Source organism: Ammodytes marinus, assembly GCF_949987685.1.
Source record: "Ammodytes marinus genome assembly, chromosome: 17".
Taxonomy (NCBI): domain Eukaryota; kingdom Metazoa; phylum Chordata; class Actinopteri; order Uranoscopiformes; family Ammodytidae; genus Ammodytes; species Ammodytes marinus.
This window is the reverse complement of record NC_137221.1, coordinates 11,059,757-11,080,563: the sequence shown is the minus strand read 5'-3', so window position 1 is coordinate 11,080,563 and position 20,807 is coordinate 11,059,757. Positions and strand designations below refer to the sequence as shown.

At 40.7% G+C, this 20,807-nt stretch overlaps 1 protein-coding gene across 1 annotated transcript; it reads right to left on the bottom strand.

Annotated features, from left to right (window-relative positions):
* Positions 1-13,286: 13,286 nt before the first annotated feature.
* Positions 13,287-20,737, bottom strand: LOC307264354 (transcriptional repressor scratch 1-like; the record flags this gene model as incomplete). The annotated part of the gene is made up of 2 exons (XM_080045756.1): positions 13,287-14,080; positions 20,620-20,737. The coding sequence occupies 2 exons, from the start codon at positions 20,735-20,737 to the stop codon at positions 13,287-13,289; spliced, it is 912 nt and encodes a 303-aa protein (XP_079901882.1).
* Between the last annotated feature and the right edge of the window lie 70 nt (positions 20,738-20,807).

Genomic DNA, 20,807 nt, shown 5'->3' with positions numbered 1-20,807 from the left:
AAGAGGAAGAGGAAGGGAGAGAAAAGTGACAGAGATTCAGTCAGAGTATGAGTCTGGTGCTTTTACATGACTTTCTGGTGGATGTCAAGGACTGGATGTTCCACAATCTCCTCCAACTAAATTTGGACAAAACTGGGATTATTCAAGGGGAAGAAAAGCTTCAATGACTTCAGTCTGTCCTTCTATGTTTTGCCGCATGAAGCCCCCCCCTCTCTCTCTCTCTCTTTCTCTCTCTCTCTCTTAATCTCCCTCTTCCTCTCCTCTCCTCTCTACTCTCTGTTTTTGTCTTCCTCTTCATCTGACAGACAAAGCATCGGTTGTTCATTTTTGTTCAGAGTCACCTTGAGACAAAGAGTGCAGTGAGTTGTCTTTGAGTTTGGGTACATTCTCTTAGGAATATACTATGTATGAATATGTACATAATGGACATGGTCTAAATGTTTTGTTTTATATCCGGGAAGAGTGAATTTTAAAATTCCTTTTTTTATCCACTTAAAGCATGACTGGACCTTTTTGGCCTCAACATTTCTTAAAGTTTAAAGAGACCAAGTAGAAAAGTCCTTATCTCGGTTATGCATTCGTTTTTTTGCTTCTTCTGAGGGAACCAAAGTTTAACACACATTTATTTCTGTTTCAAAAAACTAGAATTGACTGCTGTAAAGTGTAGTTTTTGAGTGTATTCAAGAGTATAGCATTTGTGATCAGTTCTGTCACTCTATTGTGCAAAATATTCCTACAATTTCAAGTAGACATTTGTATCAAAAAAACTAAAACAATAGTGCTTATGTTATGTAATAATGCTTCTCTGCTTGACTGATATTTGGTTTCTGGCATGGGAGAGTAAGTCACGCAGGATGTCAATATGAGCTGCGTGTCCTGTTTGTGTCTCTTTTTGGCCCGTGGGAGGGCAGCCCTCTCAATTTGGATCAAACCAACTTCCGTACATTTTACATTTTGCCACAGTCAGATATGCCACTTCAAAATTATAGCATTGATATTGTAGGTTCGAAGCAAGCTTTGAAAAAAAATCTAATATTTCTGTTACATCAAGATTAGGGAAAAAAACTCTTGGTCTCTGAATGTTTGCATATACGAAATACATCTTGAGGTACAGAATCGTCAAATCAGAACACTATTACTAGTGACACGGGGGAGGGGGGATTTGAATGCTGTAATCTTGTGCAGGCCTTTAATGAAGCACAGCGGTTGGTTGAGGCAGAGCAGTCACTTTTACTCTGATCATGTGCGCCTGCCAACGCCTTTTTCTATAAAGCGTGGCTTTTTTCATAGTGTTGATTCAAACCATTTTCAGCATTAATGTAGGCGTTATCTGAGGCTCGATTCGTTCCGCAGCGTGGTTCCTCCTTCGCAGAGCACAGCCTCTTTCTGATAAAACCAACTGTTATACCATTTGCTGTAAATGATCGGATGTGTGGCCTGTGTGTGTGTCTCTGGACTATGGTAATGACTAAAATACTTGATGAAGGTTTGGGAAAGATTAATGATGATATTGACAGAATTTTTTTTGAAAAGTTATAGTATGGGCAGCTTACCAGAGCAACTATAAGATAAAAACCTCTTCATGAAATGATGCTGCAAACGTGTAAAATGTGCAAAGCATTTACATAGTACAGAAGAACATGTCTGAGAGAATGCTCGTGTATGCATGCGTGTGTCCCCAGAAGACATGACGAAAGGCTTTATACAAATGCAGGCCGACAATCCCAACTGTTACACCGCCCACTCACTCCACACACACACATATAGACACACAGATTGGGGAGGAGCCTTGACATGCACAAAGCACAGAGGTTTTAAAAAAATTATTAGCTTAAGTTGCTCGGCTGATGGTCGATGTTCTAAAAGCTGTGTGCAATACATCTTTAATAGCACTGGCAACAGGGTACACACACACACACACACACACACACACACACACACACACACATACACACAGCCATTTTCTTCTCCCTTATTTGAAACGTCTGGTTCTCTGTCTCCTCCACTTTCTGTCTCAGCTGTTTCCCCTTGGTCTGAAGCCGAGGGCTGGATAACAGCTTCTGGCCAGTGAAAAACACACAAACAGTTATTGTTCTGCGTGAGCGAATGTCAGCGAAGTGACAAACGACACAGAATAAGTGCTTCACTGACACACTTAGATCATGGCCCCAACAGTGTAGTGCCTATGTGTGTATATTAATGTGTGTGCAAGTGAGTAGATGTATGTTTCCCACGTATTGCGGTGATCTGTAAATGTTATGCCGAAACATACTGTAGCTACTAGACTATGTGTCAGAATGCACCTTGTACTTGTATCTGTGTGAACATGTGTGTCTGTGTGACTGTGTGTGAGGTAATAAGAGGGAGTATGTGTGTGAGCAGCACCTCAGGGCTTTGTTCTGTACTGGTGCAATAAAAGACACATTAGAGAGGGAGAGAGATTACAGAAGAAAAATGCATCAACCATAAATGGTGTTTTTCTCTCGCGAAAAATATAAAATAAAAAAATAACAACAACATTACAAAACCAATACATCTGTGTGGGTGTGAGAAGCAACAGAGCAGAGTTTCAGATGATGCATTTGCCTGTAAATTCTGCAAAATGCACCGATTCACAGCATCTTACATTTTTGAGGGATTTGACACTCAATTTGCTGTAACAAACAGCAAGAAAAAACACATGACATCCTCAAGTGTACGAATCGCTGTCCTTTGAGTGCTGCCACACACTGTCAGTCACATCAGAAGAGATGAAAAGGATCATGGGAAGTCAGTAAAGAAGTGTGAAGAAAGAGAGAGGGATGAAGCAAGGGATGTTGTCTAGGAAAAAAAAGGAAGCAAGGACATAGCAGGGGAGAGAAAGAGAGTGATGGTGAGTAGAGGTTGGAATCAATTTTTCCCATCATGCTTTACACCTGTCTCACCTCTCACAGTGTGTGTGTGTGTGTGTTTACAAGGAAGGTGTGTTCTTGAGAATGGAATGAACAGACAATAGTTTCCCAATTGGAAAGGATTCAATTTATACCCAATCTATGGTCTGCCTCCCACTCTTTCTCTCACACACACTCTATGAGACAGCTCTTACACTCCCTCTTGACCCCTGCGCGACCTCTGTCTGTTTCCTCTTACCTATGCCTCAGTCATAGGACATCAGACTGACGAAGCTGCTCTGCTTTTAGCCCGCAGTTACTGTCTTGCTCACCGTCTAACCGATACATGGGGGGATAAGATTCCCCCATCCCCCCTAGCGCTTTGTGAAGTATTAGATTCTGAGCTCAGATTATTACTGAGGGGTTTCCCCTATAACGCCAGAGTAAGGATGAACATGACAGAGAACAGAGATGCCCCTTTTAGTCAGAATTATGTATGGTTTTACTTTTGTGCTTTTGACTATCATTTCCTAATTATTGATATCATTGAGCTTACAGGGCTATTTTCTGTGATCGGGGGACCGATTTATTTCGAGGGGAAATGAGGACAAACGGTTAACATGGTTACCAAACTATTTACAAGAATTACGAAATCTGGACCCTGCCCTGTCATTCCAATGACAATATCTCTTTTACTGGTGTGTTTAATTATCCCATTGACTTTACATTGAAATTACTTTGCACCTAAAGTCTTACAAATATAAAACCTTTTGTGGTTTTTAAAAAAAATGCTTGAAAGAAAGAGTTTAATTATTGATCTTTGAGATTCAAGCTGTCCTCTCACAGATAAACAGTACATGCTGTGAGTTTATTTTCTTTTTTGCTGGGTTTGGTCGACTTGTTATAAGTCAACCAAACCCAAATAGAAACTATGTGGACTCGCTGCATGTTGTACTCAGCTCTCTCTCTCAATATAATACAGACTAAAACCTACTAAATCAGCGACAATTGCAATTTTTGATTTTTGAACTTTTCTGTTTTACCTTTAAACATAGTGTTTTGACTGTGGGATTGTTTACAACATGTTGGATCGTCTGACTGCTAATATTTTCTTCTACCACTACTATTGCATGTCCATCTGTAACGGAGGAGGAATTCCCTGAAGATTAATTATTTTTACCCTGTGTGCCTTTATATGAGATGGTGAGAACAATGTTATTATGGCCGACAGAAATGATCGGAAAAGAAGCAAACCAAATTTAATTGGTAAATATGATGCAACTACAGAGACAGACGATATTTCAAAGAGTGGTGTTAGCATTGTATATACACTGTTTGCCTGTGGTAGGAGAGGTGGCTGCAACATTTCCTCCTCCCCTCCCAGCCCTCAGCAGACTTGTACCCAGGGAAAAGACTCCTCTATTCAGGCCGTCTGTGCAACAGCGTCCCCTGACAACCCAGGAGGTCAAACCACTGTCACTCAGAGTGATATGGAGAGAAAGACAGAGGGAGGGAGAGAGAGAGTGCAAAGTGAATATACAGAGGGGACATAAGTAGAGAAAGGGGGAGACTGAAAAGAAAGGGCACACACAGAAGGGAAGTGGTAGGAGAGGAGATGAGAATCCAAATGAATCTTCTTCACCCAGCGGACAGACTGTCAAGCTCTGTGTGTGTGTGTGTGTGTGTGTGCGTGTCTGACTTACCTACTAATTGAAATGCGATGAGGTGTGAAACACCCCTTTAAAAGACCTATCGCTGTGTGTGAAGCTAAATGTGTGTTTGGGGGGGGGGGTTATACGTGCATGTGTCTGTGTGTGCAATGCATATCAACTCTCTTGAACATAGATTCAATAAAGTGTGTGTGTGTGTGTGTGTGTGTGTGTGTGTGTGTGTGTGTGTGTGTGTGTGTGTGTGTGTGTGTGTGTGTGTGTGTGTGTGTGTGTGTGCACGTGCCATACTCAAGCACGGATGTACCTGCTTGCATGCAACATGTTTGTAGCAATTCATTTCAAGCACGAGGGCGATGAGGGGAAGTACAACATGCAATATGGACGACTGAGTGTGTGTGTTTTGTTTGTGTGACAGAATATGTATCATGAGCAAGTGAATTTGCATGTCTGTCTACATTCACGCAACAGCAAAGCGGGAAAGCTATTCACGCAACAGCAAAGCGGGAAAGCTTAGTGTGTGCGTGTCTGTGAATATGACTCTGTGAGTGTATAATTTCATTTTGCTGTCTCAGCCTCTTGTTAAGGAGCCATTTAGAGCTCAGGTTGAGTTTCTTCCCAGTCTCCTGACACTTCTTTCCTCCTCACTGCCTCTCTGGCTTCCACCATCTTTTCTCCATGTCTGTCTCATTATCCCTGTCCCTTTCTCTGTCCATCTTCTCTCCTCCCTCTCATCCTCTGTTCTCTCTTCCCTCTATATGCATTTGGCTACTGCATAACACAATCTTTCACCTGTCACAGTAATAAGCTGATTGCTTTGGTGGTAATGAGTCAAATGTGTTGGTTGGAAAAGGACACAAGCACATCCTTTAAAAAAAACACTGATCTTCAGGCTAAATTATACAGTATATATATGTGTAAAAAGATATGTATTTTTAAGACAGCATAAATAACAGCAGTCCGAGATGTTTCTGATTGTGTAGCCTGTATGAGTTTTCACTTAGCAGTGGAGATATTTTGGCTACTAAAATAGATTTGGTTGTGGTTTTTGATGATGTTCAGTTGTAGCATAGTCCTTTAGGGGCAGATACTGTGTGTGTGTGTGTGTGTGTGTGTGTGTGTGTGTGTGTGTGTGTGTGTGTGTGTGTGTGTGTGTGTGTGTGTGTGAGAGGCCCCCTTTATGTTCCCTATCAGATTGGTGATCCGTGATATTACACTCCGGGCTTATATACATATTCATCAATTTGCACAAATGTAAACCCACAGACATGGAAAGTCACTTGCCTTCTTAGGCCTTATTGAAACCACCCTGTAATATTATCAGACATAATATTTTGGTACATTTATTTTTTTTTTTTCAAATTTTTCTTTTTTTGAGACATGTACAGTTAACATGTCTGAGAACTGGAATGCTGTTATGGCAAGTCCTCCAATCTATAACAATCATCATCGAGTTTTTTGACTGTACAATCACAGAGTATCTGGAACCAAACTCACGCCAGTCTCTGTATGTACATTTCTCTCCAAACATCTGCAAGTCTGGCAATATTGAGAGCTGGATGGAAGCTACAGAATATAATCCACACGATCTGCTGGGAAACCTTCATTTGGGTAAAAAAAAAATATATATTTTCATCCAAAGCCGAAGACTCCAGGGTATCCCCATGTACTGTTCTCAAAGTGTTCCCTCCGATCATGGCTCACGGGGTAGATCGGACCCGCTGCTATATATACTTCAGCATGTGTTATAGACATAAATAAATATGAGACAAATCGCTGGAGAGCATCTGAAACACATTTCACTGTAGAACGAGCTTTCAGTTCTTCCAACCTCAGGGGATCTTAAAGGTTTGAATGGACATCTTCGTCAATGAAGAATCAAAGATTGCTTTGGGACAAAAAAACGAACTCATAACAGTGAATATAAGAATATTTTCCAGACCGGTTGAAGCAATGCTTTGTCTTGAACAGGCTCATCTTAAGCTATATGTCATCTTATTTTCTGAAGAAAGACTAAACTATTTTTCTTCTTTAGATTATTTGTAGATATATAGATTAGAAATGGACCAAAATGTAGGACTGTTTTATTAGTAATGGTGCTCATTGTGTATGTTTCAGACTCACATCTTTTCTGCTTTATGAATGATTTAAGGTGAAAACTACATAGGGACATAGAATGAACTATTTATGCCCTTCACCTGCTGAAGGCTACAAGGTCAGACATCATGGGAAACAGGAATTAGCATATTTAAATGCTTTGGAGCAATAAATAAAATAGTATCTATACGTGGATTTTATTCTCGTTTCCCAGTTAATGTCTTTCTTCAGTCTGTCTCATGCATACGAATATAGTTCATTTAAGGATTTCTGGTCTAAGAATTAAAAAATTATTAAATCAAGTTGATTGATTGAGCATTTTAGATTACAATGCAGATTTATGATGTGAATTTGATTAACATCTTACATGAACCAACACAACACAACATATAACATAAAATTCATTTATTCATTCATTCATCCTTAATTTATAGAGGGAGGTCCATGCATTGCTAACATGTTAAAAAGACTGCTGCAAACTGGATACATAGGCTATACTGCAGTCGTGGGTTGGATGAAATTTTGCAGGTATTTGTGATATTTTGCAAAGTAAAACTGACTTCACCAGATGGCGGCGGGGGAAAAGTGATTACTATTACTATCATAACTAACAGGGCCAGATTTTACAGGAATACATCTGCTAGTTGTTCAGATGTGTATATATGCTACAGCAGGTAGCCTACAATGTCTACCGTGTTTGAATGCTCACATTTGCAGCATCACAGGGATGATAGGGATGTCATTAGTTGTGCTGATATTTGGTCCTAAAACATATAATTGGACAGACAGGAATTAGATCATTTGTTTTACCAGCTGACTGAAAGACCAGCATAGCCCTGGAGCCATGCCACAAGCAAATATTTTTTCTCCAAGAAGAGTGATATTTGCACAAGACATATTCAAGGCAAACTCATTGCAACGTATCCATCCGACCACCTTTACTATCTAAAAGTGTAGTAGGCTATACACCTAACTTATTCCTTAAATGGATTACCTCGTTGATTAAACACAACTCCGATCCTCAATCTGTTGCAGTGGATCCATACCGGTTCAGACGAGCAATGTAATGTAGAGTATAACACAAAATAAAATAATGCTGCTATGGATTTTATAGATGTTTGTACTAAACACACACACACACACACACACACACACACACACACACACACACACACACACACACACACACACACACACACACACACACACCCATTGACAGTAGCTATTATAGAGCTAGGAAGCCTTTTTCAGGTCCAGTGAATGTTAGAATTAGTATCATTAGTGGACCACAGGCAATATAAGAAAATCACTATCTTTGGGAGAAATAAGAGAAAAATCAATCACTTTCTAATAGAAGGTAATTTGTCTTTAGAGGTTAAGTACTGGCAGGTGGTAGCCAATCTCAAACCATGTGGCCTATAGCGATCCAAGGGACTGTGTTTTGGACCACTGTTCTAATAGTCCAGTGAGAGCGCATGAGATGGTTAATGAGGCTGAATTTATTCTATAGCTAAAGTTAATGTGGTGTGGATTCAAGATCTAGAGATAGCCTAAAAATCTGACGGATGACATGGCATTTGAATCTAATGCATTCTAACATGCTAAAAACTAAGTTAGCTAGTTAAACATCAGCATGTTAGAATTGTCAATGTGATCAAAGAAAGAACAGTCTGCACAACAGCTAAATGCTCAGGTTCCGGTGTAGCATTGTCAATGTGACCTTGTTAGAGTATAACACACATCACCAGTGTGAAGGTGCTAGCATCACTGTAGACCTCTGGCTGTATTTACCACAACAATATAGACTAAAAGATAGAATTGAAGGATTAACAGCAATTAACACGAAATATATAGCCTACCTATGAACAAGCAAATATTTATAGTGACTCATAACCATGCAGTAATAGCTTACGTGGCAAAAAAACACAGGGAATGTAGGCCTCACAATGGTTTGAAAGGTTTGTATGCCAAGTTGATGGCTTATTGGCCGATTAAAATGGAAAAGCAGCCGTTACTATCATCAAGGGGAGTGAAGAGGCTCGTTATATTTATTACAAACGTTAAAATAGCATACTGTTACAACTTTATTACATTAAGTTGAATAAGTTTAACGTTAATATTGTATCCAAAAAGGCTTTTGTGTCCATATTCAAAACCTTGATGCCAAAACATTGAAATGCACAATACGGCAAATCAAAAATGAATTGATTTAATAACACATGAAATCCACATTGACACAAGTGCCCATACACACAAATTGTGTCGCAGTGTTATCAAGGTTAAAGACATTGCCCTGACATCAGCTTCCCTGTTCATGTATGAGACCGCACGCAAGCAATTAAAATCACACACACAGTTACCTGGAGATTTTGACCTCTGCAGTCGCCACAGGGCAAAACGAGAGATGGAGAGAGAGATAGAGAGATAGAGAGAGAGAGAGAGAGAGAGAGAGAGAGAGAGAGAGAGAGAGAGAGCGTGAGCGAGTGAGAGCATTGTAAACATTAATCAGTTGCAGTTTTTTATAAAGGAGGCAAATCATCTTAAATGACTGTTTTACAAAACTCTAATTAACCGTTTACCAAGTAGCCTAATGAAATCACAGGAGCCAATAGAAATGATTTTGTCCTCTGTAACTACATTATGATTTACATTAACATGGTGACTTGTCGATAAGCTTTAAATTAATTAATACTAAAGAGCATTCTGCATTGGAGGGCTCTTGTAAAGACGGCGTAAAGATAATTGTGAAGCACATTATGGCTTTTGCATAACAGCTGCTGACACACATAATCTTAAGTGAGTTCTTCATGGGGTCACTGCTCTGATTATACGTGGAAGTCAGTGTACTCATCTTTAATCGTAGTACTATAAAAACGGTTGCATAATGTTGTCTGTGGCTCACAAGGAACTTAATCAGGTGTGAGAAGGTAACCCTGAGGATGTCAGTTTGGGCTTGGACATTACAATGGGTTCTGAGGATCTAGGGTCTGTCAGGCAGTTGGTTGGTTGGTCAGTCCACCCCTTTAGATCACGCTGAAATATCTGAACATGCCATGACATTTTACCTTTGACATTGGTGGTCCTGGTCCTGTGTGTGTGTGTGTGTGTGTGTGTGTGTGTGTGTGTGCGTGCGTGTGTGTGTGTGTGTGTGTGTGTGTGTGTGTGTGTGTGTATGTGTGTGTGTGTGTGTGTGTGTGTGTGTGTGTGTGTGTGTGTGTGCGCGTGTGTGTGTGTGTGTGTGTGTGTGTGTGTGTGTGTGTGTGTGTGTGTGTGTGTGTGTGTGTGTGTGTGTGTGAAAAGTCTAAAAACCATGGATCAATGGATTGTAATAAAATGTAGCTCAGAAGCCCTTATTACACTGTTGCTCTTCTGGCTATGCATCCAGAGTGAAGAATGGGTCAAAGTTTTCATATATATCCCACGAATAATCCTAACATCTCTTTGTTGAACTTGCACAAAACAAAACATTACGTCACAATTTTTATTTTTCAAACTAGTTTTTATTTAAGAAGTGAAATTAAATGCCCAGTGTTGTCTTTGTGCTTTACATTGTTTCAAACTGCCACTGGAGGTCCCAAAAAAAAACCTCAGAGGAAGAACTCAGAACAAAGCAGGAAGCTCCAGAAAAAATCCTCACCATCATCTTCATTATCATCATAATCATCATCCTCACCATCACTGTCACTCTATGCAGATCTGTAGAAATAATTCAAATCCAAAGTCACATCAGTGCTTATTTACAAGGCCTCTTGCCGCACAAAAAGTTGTGTTTTCATTCGCTCTTAAAAAAAGGTGTGGTGAAGATGCTCTTGCACAAATATGGTTAAAAAATGACACATGTAATAAACGTGTTGATTTAAAACCACCTGTCATTTTTAAGCATATTTTCCAGTGTTATTTCAGGACAACACCACCTGTGTTACTTCAGCATCTTTCTTGTTTTGCTGTTGTTTTTCCCTTTGATTTGTGGTAGTAGAAAAAAGGAGAAAGAGGTTGTTATCTCTACATACACGGCATTGTCTACCTGAATCTAAGCTCTTTCTTTGTGCTACTATCTTTGAACAAAAATAAGTTGTAAGATATAATTCGTAAGTCGAAGTGCTTTTATATAAGAATAGGTAAACTAGCTTGTGGCTATAGTAGGCTACAGTTATTCATAGTAGAATCTAAGTGTTTGTCGGTGCACTCTGGTGCTGAAATATTGACCAAATGTCTTCTCTTCTTTCTTCCCAATCCTTATAATTGCATTGGGGGATCGCCACGAAAAAAACTTACAACAGCCAGAGATGATGGAAAGAAAATCAACCTGAAACTGTGCAGAAAGTTTTAATAATTGATTTAAGCTTGAGTCCTCATGTGGGGTTTATCAATTATTGTCTCACATAGAGCCAAGGTGTTGAACTGAGTAAAACTTTTGATTGGCTTCAAACTGAGAAGAAGAGTGCTCACTGATTTTGGCCAACTCATAGGAGGAAAAGTCTCCTTTATTACTTACAAAACCCCAAGAGCCCTACGTTCAGTATCACAGCTGTCGTAAGGTTGTGTTTCACCTACTCAAAAATCAAAACCAGGAAGACATACAGAGAACAGAAACTCTCAATCGTTCTTATCCTGGGTTTGTGTTGTCATCCATGTTTCAGCACCAGAGGCCTACAGTAGTACCTTCTACTTTCTACAATATTTTAGAATAATAATACGAGGCAGGCAGTGCATAAACCATGTACAAAAGGACCTGTCCCCGACCCAACCCCTGAGCCCTCCACCTGAAGGAGTTGTGCCATCTGTGTGAATCCCTGGAAGCCCCACAAGCTCCTAATGCTTATGCAAACATAATTGTCAACGAGCTAATGATGCCAATATAGAATTATAACTAGGAGGTAATTGTTTTGGATGATATTACACACTAAATCAGCAGAGGTTGTAAACCTGTGAAACTGACTTCTGCTCTGGCTAATTTGAGCTGTTGAAACATGTTTTACAATCATAAAAGTCATTGGAGAGAGCCTCAAAGAATCCCAACAGTGTCACAATTCCTCTAAATACAGCGCTCTTAACCCAACCCTCCATATTTAACACTAACTTGGTTCGCTAACTCCCTGAAATTTCATTTCTCATAACTACATAGAATAGTGGTACTTGAAAAAAATCATGATGTTACAAGGAGTCATGACTCACGTCTCTTCAAAAATATCATGCATTATTGCTCTAACGGATATGAGTGAAATATTGCCCAAGACAGAAATTTGCTTAATTTGCCTGTTATCTAAGAGGTTTGGCAAAATATCCCAAAGATTCATAAAATTGGCATAGATTCCATTATTAGGCTTTTGTTATTTTTTGCATGCAGTATTTTGTATAATTAAAGTGGCAGACAAAAGTAAAAAGGTATTCAGTAATTAGAAAGTGTCAAATGCTTTGGCATATTTGTAACAAAGGCAAAATATAATAAGTTAATGTAACAAAGTAAAGTGCAAAATCAATACATCTAATAAAACATAAGTTATAAATAAATAAATTAGGCAATAAATAAGACACATAATAAAGTCCTCAAAGCTGAATACTGTGTGGCCCGCTGGCGACAAAAACCTAAACACACAAAAGGTTTGACCTTCTGAGGATTATCAGAACATTTTTAATGCCTGGATCCTCGACTGACTGAAAAAATAAATAAGATCAACTTTAGGTTGTAGGAAAACACTGTTTGTTAAGGAATACCCTGGTGGCTCAGTGGGAAGTTTCAGTCATGGAAGTCGTTTTGTTCTCCCCAATTCATCCTCACTTCCCACTGTTTACTGTCAAGTAAAGCACTAACGCAAAAAAATCACTTAAAAAAAAAAGAAAATCTATTATTTCAAGACCACAAATGTGTACATTCCTACCATGTTATGGCAGGTTTGTAAATCATATTTCTTTCACAGTTCAGTGTGGCTGTGTCAGAAGCCGTAGTAGACACAGTATACGGCAGGCAAAGCATGTCACGTGTTAAGCAAAACAACTAAACAAGTGTTATGATTACTTGCAGAAAACAAACGCTGTGTGCTTTCTTTGCTTTGATGCAGATAAGTTCAGTCCAAGATCAGTTTCACCTAAAGCAGGACACCACGGTATCCTCAGATGACGAACATGTAGATTTTTTCTTGTTTTAAAAAATAGCAGTCATTATGAAAGTTAATTGAATCACTTGGCAAGAAATTCATGCTTTAAATGGGAGAGGAATTGTGCTTCAGTGTCGTTTCGTGGGTTGAAAAAAAAAGTGGGACGAGGATAGATAAGGACATAAATAGATCTAGATATCTTCAAAAACGATGAGCTAGATGTGCTGTGCTTTATTTATCTTCACAGATGCTCAAAACAGCCTCAGATGCAGACATATCTCATTGAAACAGGTGACAGTCTAAATCTGTCATAGAAAAACTTCTTCGCTCCACTTCCAGGTAAGAAAAGAGGAGGGATTGGAGAGTCTTGAAAGAAAGGGACATGTCCTCAATCTATTTTTATTGTTTGGCTCATGATCCTTGCAGAGACAAACGGTTGTTGTGCTAAGACATACTGGTCTTCTTGTTGGGGACGGCAGGGAAAGTAGGGGAGTGATGCCAGTAAAATCTTATTTAAATAAAGAAAGAAATTTCGGTCTACCCCTTTCCCGAGTCCATCATTCCCCCAGTGAGCTTGTGGGGGAGAAAGCCCCCTTGAAGCAAGCCGACTCGTAGTGCTTGTTCAGGTAGCTCTTGAGTGCGAACGTCTTGTCGCAGCGCTTACACTTGTAGTGCTTGAAGGCTGAGTGCGTCTGCATGTGAGCGCGCAGGTTGGAGCGGTCGGCGAAGGCCTTGCCGCAGTGCGCGCAGCCGAACGGCTTCTCGCCCGTGTGCGAGCGCATGTGGCCCTGCAGCAGCCACGGCCGGCTGAACGCTTTGCTGCACACGTCGCACTTGTGCTTGAGGTCGTGGGTCAGCAGGTGCATAGCCATGGCGGGCATGGAGACATAGACTTTACCGCAAGTGGGGCACTTCTTGGCGTTCTTGCTGTCTATGCTCCGGTGCGTCTGCTTGTGCCGCGACAGGTTGGAGGAGGTGGCGTAGGTCTTGCCGCACTCGCTGCAGCTGTGCCTCTGTGCGCTCCCTCCTCTGGGTGTAGCATTAGCCGCCGCTGCTTTCCTCCGCGATCGCCCGTCCATGATGAAGAAGGCGTCCACGGTGTAGCCCTCGCTCACGGCCGCGTCCCCGTTGATGTAGCCGCCCTCGGCCGAAGACGACACCTCGGACCTGGGGCTGTCCGGCTGGTCCGAGTCGCCGTGGATGTCACCGTGGCTACCCGAATAGGTGTCGTCGATGCTGCCATAGATGATGGCCGGATGGTCGGGGGAGGAGGGTGCTTTGGAGATGACGGACGAGTCACTTCCCACCACATCGTCATAGGGAGACGGACTCAGATAATTACTGATGTAGCCTGAAGAGAGAGAGAGAGAGAGAGAGAGAGAGAGAGAGAGAGGGGGAGGTCAATGGTTTTCCAGCTACAGGGGGATTGATTGGAAATTAGAAACTGATCGGTTCGAAAATCTTTACAGGAAAGTGACGTGAGTGACACAAAGGTGATACAGTAACCAGAGAGGGGAAATGCATGCCCTATAACACAAATAATCATTTCCTTCCTTTGTGAGTATCAACTTCTGTTAACCAAACTACTGCAGTTAGTCAAGAAAATAAACTAGTTAAAAAAATCTTCAAATGGAAGCTACAAGAGTGCTACATAGTTGATGAGTGAACAACAGTAGTTACTGCCAACCTCAGGACCTCCGAAGTATATTCTGCTAAAATTACAATAAAACACATTTTGTATAATTGTAATAACACCGGCCTCAAATCAAACTAATAAACCGAAGCTTATGCATTATTCAGATAGCTCGTCTTCTTATAATACTACTGATTACAGACTGGCCTCTCTGGTTTCTAAATATCAGTTGGAATGCCCAGGTTCACATCAACAACATATTGCAGATATTGTTTTTCATTTAAAATAAACTTTTGTTTTCCCACTGCAACACATGCAATCCATAGGAGACTAAAGCTAAACACAGGAGACACAAGTCCATTTGTAAGATACTCCCACACATGCTGAGAGGTAAGTCCAAAGCATAGACATTTTTGGAGGTGGTATAAAGCAGAGAAGAAGGAGGAGGAAAGAGTTGTGGTATTTATAGTGGCAGTAAAGTGCTTTTATGTCTTTGCCAGCAAGGAGGAGACACTTTCCCCCTCGGTGGAAAATCTTTATTTTTCATAGGAGGCTTCAGTGAGCACACTGTCTCGTCCTCAACAACTGCACCTTTGCTGACAGGTCTGCGGCTTCACACAGTCACACCTCTGAGCTGTCAAAAAGTCAACCTTTGTACACACAGCATATCTATTACAGCAGCTTGGAGTCTCCTGCTTTGCTCAAGGGCACCCTTTACACAGATTGCATTCAACTGCGTACTGGCCATGAACTTTCATTCTTCCCCTATTTCAGCTAAACAGCGAGGTTATTTGCCTGCGATTCAAACATTCCAGAGCGACCTGCATTTTTTTTTTTTGCACAGCCCCTGACTCAATCTGATGAATTATTTGTTGCAGCGTTATGATGTCAGCTGCTTCATTATTTCTATTATTGGCTTCTACACACTCAACAGGCTGAGCTCCAGCAGACACAAGGAGGAGAGACTGCTAGCTAATACCCCACAGCCGTGACTCCTGTGGATCTATGGGCGATCGATAACTCTCCATTTCAATTAGCACTCTGTGAGCATTTAGACACAGGCAGCGGAGGAGATACTATTGCTGGTAATATGATTTCATGATGCAGTTCTGAGAAAAGCTCAGACGACCGGTCAATAAAATGATGAGAACAAGAGACAGGGATAGATAGCGGGGGAGAGGGGAAAGGGAAAAGGGAGATGAGAGATGGAGTGTGAAGACAGAAAGAGAGAAATAAAGTTGATGGTGGTTGCGGTTAGGTGGTTTTGGCGATGCCGTTTACAGCTCTCGTGCTGATTTAACATTTGAATTCAATTAAGACGGAGCAATGGAGAAAGACAGCAACAGAGAGGCAGTCAAAAAGAGGTAGGGAGAAGAGGAAAGAAATCATGAATATTCAATCATTGCACTCTGGAAATGTTCTGTTATTGTGAGTGTGTGTGCCTGCATCTGTGTGTGTGTGTGTGTGTGTGTGTGTGTGTGTGTGTGTGTGTGTGTGTGTGTGTGTGTGTGTGTGTGTGTGTGTGTGTGTGTGTGTGTGTGTGTGTGTGTGTGAGTGTGTGTGTGTGTGTGTGTGTGTGTGTGTGTGTGTGCGTGCGTGCGTGCATGTGTCTGTGTGTGTGTGTGTGTGTGTGTGTGTGTGTGTGTGTGTGTGTGTGTGTGTGTCATGTTTTATAGAGCATGAGTAAAGCTTAAAAACATGAGCAAGTGTTCATTTTCAGCCTTTATTAGGTCGACTAAGAACAGTTCCAGTCTTGGGAGGTGTTGCAGGGCTTCATAATTACTCCAAATGGCAGCTTCCCAGTACAACAACAGACTTGAACCGGTTGGACAATGAAGAGCCGAAATGACTTACTTTAATTACTGTCCCTTTTCGTATGGCAACTTACTTTCAGATTACTTATTGAAACATCTCTCTATTTTTCTGTGACAAATTCAGTGGTGGCGGAAGCAGAAAATACCATAGTCTAAGAGTACTGCATTCAAAATGTCGCTTTAGTAAAAGTAATATCAGAAAGAAGGAAAAGTATAAGAACGCTTCTTTCAGAGTATTTATTTTTAATATTACAATTACTGTATAACTTAATGTAGTATGTCAATATGTAGCCAATTTCGGTACTTTATGCACAACTGGTAAGTGTAGTCGTTACCCAGGGGGCAAAGTGATTTTATGGACCTGGGTACGTAGTTGTCTTTATATACTGTAGTGGAGCAATAAGTACAATAATTTTCTCTGACATGAAGTTATGTTAAATTTAAATACAATTTTCAATAGTGTATATTTAACCCTTATGCACAGTACTCAAGTAGCCTGGCACCGCCCGCCTACATACTTCCGCTCAATTTTCATTTCCATTCAGTAGTCAGTCTGGGTGTGCGGTATATTACTGGGTTCTATCCAGCCAGATTTCTGCCAGTCTAATCAGCGAACATAACGAGTGGCTCAGAAGCCGGTGCATGACATACATCACGACCAAACATTATGCGATTGGTTGGCAGATCCACAGTGGCACTGGGCAGATCCAATAGTTTTAAACTTCAACAGACACCCGTCTTCAAGTAAGGGAACGTTTGTCAATTGAGTGATTCCAGACCTTCTGTACAAATTAAATGAAGTACGATGGTCTGGTTGGACCAGGCTAGTACTTAAGTATACAGTTCCTCCTCTAACCGCTCGCCTCAAGTTAGTAAGTTAGTGAAGTTGGCAATTTCTCACGAATTCCAAGATCTTTCACAAGACAATGGGGCTGTACTACCTCAGCATTTTTTACATTTACTTGAAAAGCTAACCTAGAACTGACACTCATTTAGAGCTCCCTAACTGGTGCTGTTGCAAAGTTCACTACATCCCACTGTGCTTAGGATTTATTGTTGCATTGCACCACCACCACTTCAAACCAAAGGGTTTCGTCTAAGATTTGGTGTACGGTGGTGGCACCTACAGGGAATTTCTGGCTTGCAAAAAACAACAAACATTTTAATTTGGCCTGAGTGTTGTGCCTAAGAGAAAGCTCAGCAAGTTTCCAAAAAAATAAAGTTTTTTTTAATTTGAGTTTTTTTTTGTAAATTATGGTAATGTATTGCCCAATTTGTGTGCATTAGCAGACGTTTTGACCAGATGGCTGTGCTGGAGTAGAAGAAAAGATTGTAATAAAAAAAACAATGGATTCATCCTCAAAGGTATGTACCTAATTTACTTGATATCTGCCCAATAGGTGACATGTCTCCAGGTGAAAATGTCTTGTGCAGTGAGGTAACAAAAAAATATATATATATCCAATTTGATTTCCTTCCATTTCATACAGTAGTGTGTATCATGTGCTAGCTGGATTTATTTACTCTGCTGTGAATTTACTAATGAGCAGACTGACTTGTGATAATGTGACTGACAGGCAGTAACATAGGAGTGAACACAATCTCCATCCCTAGTTTAAGGAGGCAATATTTTAAGGTATAAACAGAGTGTAGCTGTGCTGGATTCTCTCAAAAATGCTTCTTCTACGCGATCCCTGGCCATTAAACATGACCATTCCACATCAACTTATTTAAAAAATAAAAACAAATATAATTGCTGTTCATCTAAACGCCTGCGTATTGTCTCTGTCTCTTGTAACTGTCTCTGTCTGTCTCTGTGCGTGCCAACTCTGTATTTATTTCAAAGCACTTTAGCCGCATTAGAGCTGATAGCTGTTCTAAATGCTTATTAATGATTAAAATACCCTGCCAGTCCAAAGCCATCTTTCTCTTATGTGTCTTTGAAAAGCAGAGAATAAGAAACGGAAAGATCAAGATGGGGAGACGCAATGTGAAGAATAGAAAGAGGAAGAAAGAGGGAGAGAAAAGCTGCAAGCTACAATTTAATTTTTGATCGAAACCAGCAGTAACTGACACGTTTGTTGCTTTGGACACTTGTAGGTCACTGACTGCTTCCCCCTGTGTGTGTGTGTGTGTGTGTGTGTGTGTGTGTGTGTGTGTGTGTGTGTGTGTGTGTGTGTGTGTGTGTGTGTGTGTGTGTGTGTGTGTGTGTGTGTGTGTGTGTGATGCAGTGCACTCAGCTGTGCACAAGCTGCCTGGGAAATGTGCCGAGTTGACAGAAACGCAGCAGTGCGTGTGCGTGTGTGTGTGTGTGTGTGTGTGTGTGTGTGTGTGTGTGTGTGTGTGTGTGCGTGCGTGCATGTGGGTGTTTGTGTGTCTGTGTGTGCATGTGTGTGTTTTGTGTGCAACAAGCTGCAGTTGTTTCAGTCAAACTCTTGTCATATTTATAACAAGGGATAGCAGTCTCAGTCTTTACATGCTTGCCGCACTGCTGCTGCTGCTGCTGCTGCTGCATGTTGCTCTGTTCGTTCTGACATCAGAACACCTGGGATCTCTTCATCTCACACTTGACCTTGCTACAATGTGAAACACACCAGGCTGCACTAACACTGGTACACACTTCTCCCTCTGCTCTGATGGACTCAGTTGTTTTCCTTTGCCTTTATAAAAGCTGCTTTCATCACATGTGTATGCTGAAACTATTTTTTGTTTGTAACATGCAGACAGTCACACAACTTTGGAAAATGATTGCGTAATAAATGTGATATGGCCCAACATAATCATCCCATAGAATTACAAGGGAAATATTCACTCTGTTTTTTTGCCCTGTTTTAACCAGTGGAAATTAAACAGAGACAAAGAGATAAATGGTCGGATATTTGGTGCTGTTTATCACAGTTAATTTGCCCAGAAACGTTTGCCTGCTGCTGCTGAAAACAGTGTTAATGAGAGCGGTGAGACTGATCCATCACAGTAAAAGTGCCACAAAACCAAAACAAAGGGCTAAAAAGCACCAAAAGGCCCCATAAAGCTGCAATGTTTTGGGCAGTCTGTCCCTGTGTATATCATCTTATACATAAACAAAGGCAGATACTTAAATCAACATTTGGCTGTGATTTTTAGAAAGATCCCACAAGAATATCCTTAATTGAATAAGCTAAAGACTTTCAGCCTCTGCTCAAAAATGCAAGGCAAGTATTCATCAATACTTCAACATTTCCATTGAATGTTTGATCCAATAATGTCCATTCTCACTGACTCTGTATTGTATTTTGCCTGTGTATCAAGGATTATACAGTGTGTGGGAACCATTTAGTATCAAAGTAGCTGAGCGATTTTGTTGAAATCTTGGAGAGAGACTCAGAGCAGCTGGAAATACCATGATTTGAATAATTCACTGGGCAGTAAAACAACAGAGAATCCCACTGCATGTTTGCTGACGACATCACGATTCAACATCATTATATTTAGCATAATATACCACAAAAATACCAGCTCTCTGGCTCCTCTGTTGTTTATCAGTTGTCCTCATCTTTTCAAAGGAAAATGTATTTTCTTTTGAATGTCTTCAACTAGGCTGAAGCTAAAATGTATTCACTGTAATCATATCAATGTAGATGGGCGGTACAGATTAAAAACAATAAGACTGGACTATAAGAGTGGGAGAAAGCCAAAATGTGAAATGTCACAGTTGAATTGGAGTTTAATTTGCTGTTTTATACAATGTTGAATGGAATTGAATAAGAGTGATTATCCTTGACAAGCAAAGATGTATCACATTTCATGTTTGGATAGCAGTCATTTTTGTTCATGTTTTCAAATGTTGAATGATGAAGAAGAAGAAGATGATTCTAGATTACTTACCTATTGAAACAAACCCCTGGTCAGGAGATTGTATGTGTTGTTTTTATATGGGAAAGTAGGGAATGACACATTTCACAGAATGGGTTAGACCACTGAGTCATCAAGAATCCACCCTTCAAAGAAAAAAAAACTGTGCTTTGCCCTAACCACTGACTTGGCTTTAGAAAGAGTGTTGTAAGCATTTGGGGTTGGTTGACAAAACCGAAGATTTCCTCACTTTCTGCACTGCCTTTGATCTGTTTCTCCACATTTCATGGAAATAATCTCTGCATTTCAATGACTAGAATTCCAATGCCTATGATAGGTATATTTTTGGGTTGTGGCCGCCGTTTGACCCTGTAATTCCTTTTTTCACTTTCTTTTGAAACAGTCATGACTAATCTGCGGATAAAGAAATACCCTCGATGGAGCCTGCTGTGTGTTTTTGTGTGTGTGTGTGTGTGTGTGTGTGTGTGTGTGTGTGTGTGTGTGTGTGTGTGTGTGTGTGTGTGTGTGTGTGTGTGTGTGTGTGTGCGTGCGTGTGTGCGTGCGTGCGTGTGTGTGCGCGCGTGCGTGTGTGTGTGTGGGAGGATGACTAACCTTTGTCATGATGATGGAATCGCAGGCTGAGTTGTTCTCTTCTGTGGCCATAGCTTTCCAAGTTCGCAGCAGAAAAATCGTCCAGTTTCACTTTCTTCACTAAGAAAGACCGAGGCATGATGGGACAGTAGTTGCTCCTACACTTGAACAATAAACACACACGCTCCCTCTTGTCTTCCGAGCCACTT